At 53.0% G+C, this 8,964-nt stretch overlaps 2 protein-coding genes across 2 annotated transcripts; both read right to left on the reverse strand.

The window, feature by feature from the left end:
• Positions 1 to 598: 598 nt before the first annotated feature.
• On the reverse strand, positions 599 to 2,558 carry LOC147645553 (serine/threonine-protein kinase PAK 3-like). The gene is made up of 3 exons (XM_086874473.1): positions 2,329 to 2,558; positions 1,284 to 1,421; positions 599 to 832 (listed from the first exon to the last, which is right to left on the reverse strand). Exons 1-3 carry the CDS (start codon positions 2,470 to 2,472, stop codon positions 740 to 742), a joined length of 375 nt encoding a protein of 124 aa, XP_086730599.1. The 5' UTR covers positions 2,473 to 2,558; the 3' UTR covers positions 599 to 739.
• Positions 2,559 to 2,791: 233 nt separating this feature from the next.
• On the reverse strand, positions 2,792 to 8,224 carry LOC111945098 (uncharacterized). The gene is made up of 8 exons (XM_086874474.1): positions 8,221 to 8,224; positions 6,997 to 7,034; positions 6,089 to 6,593; positions 5,817 to 5,880; positions 5,440 to 5,488; positions 4,320 to 4,429; positions 3,437 to 3,554; positions 2,792 to 3,044 (listed from the first exon to the last, which is right to left on the reverse strand). The coding sequence occupies exons 1-8, from the start codon at positions 8,222 to 8,224 to the stop codon at positions 2,883 to 2,885; spliced, it is 1,050 nt and encodes a 349-aa protein (XP_086730600.1). The 3' UTR covers positions 2,792 to 2,882.
• Positions 8,225 to 8,964: the final 740 nt, after the last annotated feature.

The raw sequence follows: 8,964 nt of genomic DNA on the forward strand, positions 1-8,964 counted from the left end.
ATATTCACATATATATATATATGTATCTGAATATATCTACTAAATTGTATCTCTTTTTTACTAAATTGTATTCTTTTACTAAATTGTATTCTTTTATTATTTTGTATCCAATTTATTAAGCTATGTTATCAATTAATTACATTTGATTGTTTGGAAATTTGAAAGTCATTTATAACACTACTATATCAAAAGCAGTTAGAAATGATTACAAACTGTAGTATATCAAAATCATTGTGATTATAATAATTTGCAAAAGCCAACACATAATAGCGAAGGTCAACACCAACATAGTTCTTTATCACAAACACAGGGCAGGTTTTTCCCTTGCATGGAGCACTTGGGCCTTCCCCGGGCCCCTTCTGCCCTCCCGCAGAACCAGAGGCATTTTCCAGCGCACACAGTTTGTAAGCAAGAGCCGGCTGCAGCCCAGAAGGCTCCAAGCGCCTCCTTCCAGGCTGACTCTGCAGATGCCGAGGCTGCTCTGGGCTCTGCCAGGCTCTGCTGGGGCTCAGCTCTGGGCGAGGCTGGGCCCGCTCTCCCCTCGCAGTGCTCCGGGCAGCTGAGTCACAGCGGGAGAAGGACAGGACACCTCAAGGGATTGAGGTTTAACAGAGATTTTATTCAAATAACTGCCATAACAAACAGGCTGTCCTAACCTACTCTAACTAACTAACAGTGTTAACTAACATTACTAACTACTTGTCCTAACTACTATAATGAAAAGCTGGCCTCCTGTGCTTCATCTCCTCCTGCGCTGCTCCCTCAGTTGCTTTGCTGCAGTGATCAGAGGGGTCAGGCTGGAGAGAGGCTTGGCTGATGACAAAAATGGGTGCTGCCCAAGGGATAAAAAAGAAAGAAATGAACTGTTACTTTCCAGAGTCAAGTTCCTCACAGGCTCTGTTGCAACGGGACAAAGGGGAATGGTTTGAAAGTCAAGAGAGGGAAGCGGGCTCAGATTAGATGTAAAGAAGAATTGCTGTAGCAGGAGAGTGGGGAAACACTGAGAGAGGGAGCCCAGAGATGTGGGAGGTGGCTCCTCCCTGGAAACATCCAGGCTCAGGTCAGGCAGGGCTCTGAGCCACCTGATGTGCTTGAAGATGTCCCCGCTCGTGGCGGGGCACCAGCTCCAGATGAGCTCGACAGGAGCCTGCCAAGCCAAAGCAGGCGAGGATTCTGCTGGCTTTGCGTGTGAAAAGCAGCGGGACTGGAGATGATGGGAGGGGGCCCCACAAGAAAAGCCCTCCCTGGCGCTGCCGTTTCCCCCGCAGCCGCTTGGCATTCACCTGCAGCAGCTCCTGGGCAGAGAAGCGCCGCTCCTCGTCCGGCTCCAGGCTGCACTCGAGGAAGTCCCGCAGCAGAGCCGACAGGCGCCTGGGCTCCTGCAGCTGCGGGCTCCCGTTCTGCCGGATCAGAGCGCGGGCCTGCAGGAAAAGCAAACACAGCGCTCTGACAGCTTCCTCCACACCCACAGGTGCTCACATCCAGCCCGCTTTCTCTGCCCCAGCTCCCCGGGCACTTTCCTCCCTGGCACAGATGCTGCTGCTCACTGCTCATTCTTCTGGGCCAGCCAAAAAACCCAAACCCTGGTGCAGCCACAGCCATTGCAACATCCAAATGATCTCGCCTTCAGAGCCGACTGCATTGGCTGACTTTGTCAGTAGGAACCTCCATCAGAAATAGCCCATTTTGCTTCTCCAAATACAGACACCAGCTTTACAGGCCATTTGCAAGAGTCAGTGTGGTCTGCCTGTGTTATTTTAAGGGATTCTTACATCAAATGCATCTCTGCAGTGCCACTGACCCTCAAGTTAAAAGCATTCCTGATGCCCCATGCCAGAAACTGCCAGGCAAGGAACAGCAGGTTTGTGTGGCTGAAAGCTCAGGCTTGGTGACACAGAGAAAGTAGCTTGGACTAGGAAAGAAATATGTTAGAGTGTGGGGATGTTAAACAATCATCTTCATGTTTTAGACAAGTTTCCCAGTGAGAAGAGCCAGGGGGAGTTCATCTCACAAAACCTCTTTCAGAAACTCCTCCAGAAATCTTGTTGGGTTTGGGTGTGGGTGTTGGGGTTGGTTTGGGGTTTTCTGCAAGACAGCATTAGAGCTGATGCACTTGCTTCATGTATTTGGGTCATCCTCACAAGAGCTGCAACAACTTAAATGCCAAAGCAAATTGTTGCTGGAGACTGCAGAATATTTGTCTGTGTTCAGGCTCAGGTGCTGTGGGAATTCCCTTTGCGATGTGCAGAAACCTCCAGCTGCTCCTCCCAGTGCAGGGTCACCCTGTGCTCACAGGCCTCTGCAAAGCCTGGAGAATTTGCCTCTTACCATGGCCCCCGTTTGCTGGAAGTAAGGAGGTTCTCCTTCCACCATCTCGATGGTCACAATGCCAAAGGACCAGATGTCCGCCTTGGGGCCGTAAGGAGAACTGGTCACAACTTCTGGGGCCATCCAGTGAGCAGTGCCCACCATGGAGCTGCACTGGTCCTGCTCAGGGCTGAGCTGAGCGCAGAGGCCAAAATCAGCTGAGGACAGAAACAAGCACTGTCAAAGGCAGCTGCAATGAGGAAACCAAGCACAAAGATTCCCCACTCTCAGTCTGGGAATGCAGTGCTGAATCCAGCTGGAAAAGTGCTCAGGGCTGTAGCCAAGGAAAGATGGAACTGGACCCTTAAAGAAGCCCTCAGCTTTCATACTTGGCTTTTACTGATTTCCTTTGAAGCTTTAGATTGCAACTCCTGCCCCTCTGGGAGGGCCATACCCAGAGCAAAGGCACTCCTGACAGCCTGCTCCTCTCCTGAGCTCTCTGCACGGGGCAGCCGCTCTCAGCTGGCAGCAGGGGCCGGGCAGTGCCACCAGCAGCACTTGTGGGGCTCTGGCCCTCACTGGGAAGCAGCCCCACAGCCGCACCCCGGGAGCGCCGTGCCTGGCCAGGAACACCCACCCAGCTTGACAGAGCCGTCCATTCCCAGAAGGATGTTGGAGCTCTTCAGATCTCTGTGGATCACCCGGATGGAATGGAGGAAATCCAGGCCCTGCAGACACTGAGAGACAACAAGAAACACGAGGGAAAAAATCAGAGGCTGGAATATATCACACAAGAAAGGACAGTTTAGAATTCTGCCAGCAGCAACTTTGCTGTGACAGCCCAGGAGTGCAGTGCAGACAAGCTCAGGGCAAAAGGTTCAAGGCAAAGCTGAGAACAGGAAATCAGATCCAAAAAAGACAGAGAGTACCACAACAGCAGGAAAGAACACAAGAACAGAGTAGAAATGCAGTGATATTTGCAGGCCATTCACTTCAGAGGCTCTTTCCTCTCCAGCTCATAAAAACAACAGAGAAACAAAGGCCTGAGCATGGAGCCACTCTGCTCTCACAGCCTCTTTGGAAGGACCACGGTGTCCCAGCCATGGGAAGCACAAGCAGGATCCCTCACCTCCTGACTGAAAGCTGCCATCTCTCCTTCAGCCATGCGTGTCTGTCTGACAACGTCCTGCAAAGTTCCTCCATCCATGTATTCCATCACCAGCCAGAGATCTCCATCAACAAGGAAGCTGGAAGAGGAGAACAATGGCACAGAGATGAATGTGCATTGCTCAATTCCCCCAGGGAAAAGCCCAGAGTGGAGTTTTGTTCCCAGGTCACTTGTCAATGAGGACAGAATCAGATGGAGAGACATTCCTGCCAGGCTGCACAGGCCTTGGAATCTGCCCAGGCTAAAGGAGAAGGAGGCACCCGGGAGAAAGGAGAGGCCTTAGATGGCAAGCAGGTGAAAAATGCACTTTAGCAACAGCCCAGCTCAATGTGGAACCACAACACTTGTCCCCAGCTGCTTCAGCATCTGAGCTCATCAGTTCCACCATTCCCTCTGGAACAAGGCAACACAACTTCCAGAGTTATCCAGGGGAGGAGGCCGTGCAGAACTTGGGGCAAAAGCAGTCAAATGCTTGGAAAACTTTGCACAAAGTCCCTTCAGAAATAGGCAGGGCCATTGAAAAATGGGAAAATGAGGCATTTCTGGGAACAAGAACCTGGTCTTCCTGGCATCTGCAGCAATGGGACAGGGCTGGGAAGAAGAAGCCAAGGAAAATAATTTCTACCAGGTTTTATCAGCACTTGCTGTAAAACACAGCAAATGGGGTCAACTTGAAGAAAAAGCCAAAGCAAAGCAACAAAAGCACATGGAAGGAGTGAAGTGCCAGGCTGTTGTTCTGGGAAGATATGGCCGGGTCAGGCATTTTCAGAACAGGCTACAGACTGGGGATGCCAGGAAAGATGAACGCAGGGCCCGTGCACGGGAGAAGACCTGAAGCACTCACCTGTCCAGAGAGTTGACAATGTTGGGGTTCTTCTTGTCCTTCAGGACCACGACCTCATTCACAGCTCGTTCCCTGTTCTGCCCTCTGAGACTCATTTTCTTGATGGCCACCTGAAGGGACATTGCAGACCTTTAACTGGAGCAGTCTGTGGCAGGAGGCCACAGCAAACACGGAGCGAGTCTTTTTGGAGTGAGCGAGCCGGGCTGTGCCAAACTGCCTTGGGATGGGACACCAGAGCTCAGCAAGTGCCATTCCCACAGCCCATTGCTCTGCTCACTGGGGCTGTTACAGGACTCATGGCCAGAGACATTTGGCTCTGTAAGCTCTGCAGAAATGCTCCCTCAGCTGTCAGCCTCCAAGCTCTAACAACATTCTCTGCACCTACAGTCTTCTCAAATGGCCTCAGCACTCTTAGGATTATTATTCCAACACATTTTGCAAGCAGGAGGTAATTCTGTTTCTGTGCACACAGAGCAAAACAGCCGGGAACCCTTTAGCAATTCTATGGCATTTGGCCAGGATTTCAAATGTCCCTGCCCTGTTTGGGATAGCACAACAAAGCAAACGTGCACATCCATTGCTCAGATAATCCCTGTCCCAGCTGCCACTGACACCAGACCCAAACACAGCTGCAGGGTTTAGGAGAGAGCTTTGCTCTGCACATCCATCTTCTCATTTCTCTCCTGTCTCTGTGGGAACAGCTGAAGTAGGACTAAAACCCCAAAACTGAGGCCAAGCAGGATCTCTCCTTAATTAGGCCTTGAGGTATCCTGATGAAACTCAGGATGATAAAATTGCTAAACAGTGTTCCTGTCCGAGGCTGGGATGAAGGTAAATTGGGCCTCAGTCTCCAGCAGCTGATGCATTCACACTTTTAGACATGAAGACCAGGCCAGTGTGTCCTGCTCTGACAGACACCGCTGCCCTCCTTGCCTTCCTTTGGGCACTTGAGAAGGACCAAGTCTGTCCCAGCTGTGCTCTGCAGGCTGACCCTGCTCTGCCTTCAGAGGAGCAGCCTGTGCAGGAAAGCTCTGCTGGGCCCCACAGCTCCAGCCACAGCTCCCAGCAGAGGGGAAAGCCCTCGAGAGCTGCCAGACATGCCGGGCGTGTTGACACTGACCTCTCCTCCCGTGGCCCTGTCAAGTCCTTTGGAAACGGTTCCAAAAGCCCTGGAGACAAAAACAGCAGAGAAGAAAGAAGCAGCGCTTTAGGCCCTGGCAGTGAAAGGCAGCCCAGACACAGGAGATCTCTGCTGCCTGCAGCATTCACAAAACACCCGAGTGCATCCACCCTTCAAACAACAGCACAGCAGCCACCAGCCCTCTGCCATGCAAGGTGCCTTCTGACCACAGTTATCAATTCTGATCAGCCCTGAGAGGCAGCAGCATCGTACCCCAGTGTCTGAAGGGGTTTGGAGCTCTCCTGACTTCTCACTGCATCCTGCACCAGCAAAATACCTGGGCCCTGCTTGTGCAGAAGTAACTGCCTTGCCCTTACCCTTGGCCAATCTGCTCCAGTTCCAGGTATTTCTCGGCAGGCTCCCCCACGCTCACCGTGTTCCCTGAAAGAAACCAGGTGGAAGATGCTCCCTCTCAGATGAGAGCCAGAATGCAGCCCCACTCCCTGGGGCCGGGAGCCCCTTGCTCTCAGCTGGGGAAGGACAATAAATGACCCTGTGCCATTCAGCTGCAGAGCAACCCTGGGTGCAGCTGATGCTGAGACACACACACAGCACCCTGCTCTGGCACACAGGAACAGAGCAGACGTACTCAGCTGCATCAGGCTCCACTCCCCGCTCCCCTCTGGCTGCAGGGCTGTGCTGCTGTCAGAATGTTCAGCCCAGGATCCTGCAGCACAGGGAGCTTCAGTGTCCTCTTCAGGAGCAGAGGGAGGTTCTCCATCTTCTTCCCAAAGCACAGCATCTTCTCTTTCCTCTTCCCAAAACTCTGCAGCTTCTCTGTCCTCTTCCCAAAAAGCTGCAGGTTCATCATCATCTTTCCAAGCCATGGGACATTCTCTGTCCGCTTCCCATGCTGGAAGATGTTCACCCTCCTCTTCCCAAGCCACAGGATGTCCACCATCCTCGTCCCCCACCGGGAGATGTCCACTGTCCTTGTCCCACACCGCGGGAGCCTTGCCGTTGTTTTCCCAAACCGCGGGGTGTTCGCCCTCGTCTCCCAGAACAGCGGGAAGTTCACTGCTCTCTTCCTCCTCTTTGGCCTCCTCTTTGCAAGCAGAGGGAGCCAGAGGAGGTGCTGATGCTGCTTTGGTGCCCTGTGGACAGACGGGAGTGTGAGGGACGGGAAGTTCTATCTCAGTTATCACCTTCTTTATCCTCAGCTACACATCCAGCTGCACTAAGCAGAAATAGGGTTCAGAGCTGTTCAAACTAACAATGGGCTAAAGCCGACATTGCCACTTATTGTTGGGAATTCCATATTCCAGCATGGCTAAAGCCAGCAAGCAATCTTCTGCTTGCAAAACCAGTCCTGCAGCTCTTCAAAAGCTCTTCAGCAGAAACAGAGAAAACTGCCAGGGATCTCTTTGCTGCTGCTGCTGCTGCAAAGACACTGACAGGAACTTTCCTTCAGCCTCCCAGGCTGGCACTCGGCTGCCACACGCCGAGCTCACAACTTGCTGCACAATTCTGAACACCAAAGCTTCCTTTGCCACTCACCGAAGGAGGAGCTGCTGGGGATCCACGCGTGAGGTGCCCTGCAACGGGAGAGGGAACGTGAACCAGATGTTGTTAGGAAAAAACTGCCTATGGTGGGAAATGAGCAAGGCAAGCCCGAGAGAGCATTTTGGTTTCATAGCATCCCTCCAGGAGCCACAGGCCCTTCACACAGCAAGCAAGAGAGCAGCACAAAATACTGGGCTGTGTCAGCTCTTGGCTGGAGCAGCAAACGGAGGGAGTTCCAGGCTCTGCTGCCACAGACTCCCTGCTTGAGGGAACAGAACCCCCCAGGCCTCATTGCAAATGCTGTGCACGCCCCGCTGGCTGCAGACACCCCCTTTTTCAGCTGCAGCTGCTGGCAGGAGCTCTCCCAAACCAACCCTGTCCTCAGGGCAATTTGGTTACAGAGTCAACTCTGTTCCAGTGGAAGAACAGAAAGCACACAGCAAGCCCAAAGCCACAGAGGCTGCACCGAGGGAAAACCTCAACTTACGTGCCAAGTGGGTTAAAAAATACCCCGAATAAGCCACAGAGAACAGAGTGCCAACTGCAGCAACCACTTGCTGCATCATTTTGGCTGCACTGCACACGTCTGCAGACTGTACCCCTGCAAGCACAGAAGGACACCCGTCAGGGGCTGGGCTGGCTGCTGAGAATGCCTCGGGCAGGAGGATTCTCTGGCAACGAGCAGGCGCCCAGAGCCGCTCTGGACACTGAGGCCTCCGTGTCCCACAGCAACGGGAACACCACGGGGACGTGGCAACGCTCCTGTGACACCACAGCAGCCGCTCACGCAAAAACCACCTGGAAGCTTCTCCTGTGTCACAAAGGAGCACAAAGAATCCTCCCAGGGCACAGCCTATTGCCCAAAGGATCCAAGAGGAACTCTGAAAATGCAGCAAACAAGGACACCCCATAGCCCAGTCTGAGCACTGAGGAGGAACGAGGACAGCACCAAACCAAAGCAAACACGACCTGTAGTCACTGATACTGCTGGATAAAACCAGCAAGGCTTGTTCCATCTGGAATCTTTGTTCTAGCTCTAAAAACAAGCAAGGTTCTCCACTCTAAACATACAGAAGGCAGGAACTGGGGAGGAGGTGGGATTAGGAAGGAGGAGGAGCAGGAGGAGGGAGAAAGGAAAAGGAGGAGCAGGAACAGGAATAGAAGGAGAAGCTGGAGGTTCCAGTGCCCCCTGTGTCCACAGCACCCCCGGCCACGGGCCCATCGCCCCCACCTCATCCTGCAGGTGAGCAGGGAGGGGGAGCTGGTCCCAAATCTGTCAGGGGGTCCCTGAGAGGGTCTTTTAATTGGGGTGTGTTTGGAACTTGCAGATTGCGGAATTGAGCCCCAAATATTGTCTGGCATCCCTGGGAGGTTTTTTTCTCTGGGTGTGTAGGTTTGGATCTTGCAGGACCCCAAAGCTGAGCCCCTCGGGGGATCTTTGGGGTCCACATGGCCATTGCCCAGTATTGGCTGGGGGAGGACATTGGTCCTGGGGACCCCTGGGAGAGCAGAGGAGAGGAACCCCTGGGACCCCCAGAGTGGGGAGAGCAGAGAGGGGCGATCCCAGAGCTGGGGGACCCTGGCAGCTTGGAGAGGTGGGAGCCTGGAGAGGAGAGACTCCTGGGATCCCTGGGATCTCAAAGCAGAGATCAGGGGAGAAGGGACCCCATGGACCCCCAAAAGCCTCTGGATCATCGCTAAGGAGGACCCCAGAGGAGGGGGAACCCCTGGAGCCCTTGGACCCCCATCATCCCAGGGAAGAGAAACCTCTGGAATCCCAAATAGGAAAGACAAGAGATGGGGAAATCCTGGGAGACTTTTTTTGAGGCTGAATCTTGATATTTTGGAGATTTTCATGGACACAAGACTCCTGCTGAGCTCGAGACATGGACTTAGGCAGGAGGAGCCTCTACTTCAAGGCACTCCCACTTTGTTTACCCCCAAATCAGGATTTGTCATTCC

Source organism: Cyanistes caeruleus, unplaced genomic scaffold (assembly GCF_971803275.1).
Source record: "Cyanistes caeruleus unplaced genomic scaffold, bCyaCae1.hap1.1 HAP1_SCAFFOLD_231, whole genome shotgun sequence".
NCBI lineage: Eukaryota > Metazoa > Chordata > Aves > Passeriformes > Paridae > Cyanistes > Cyanistes caeruleus.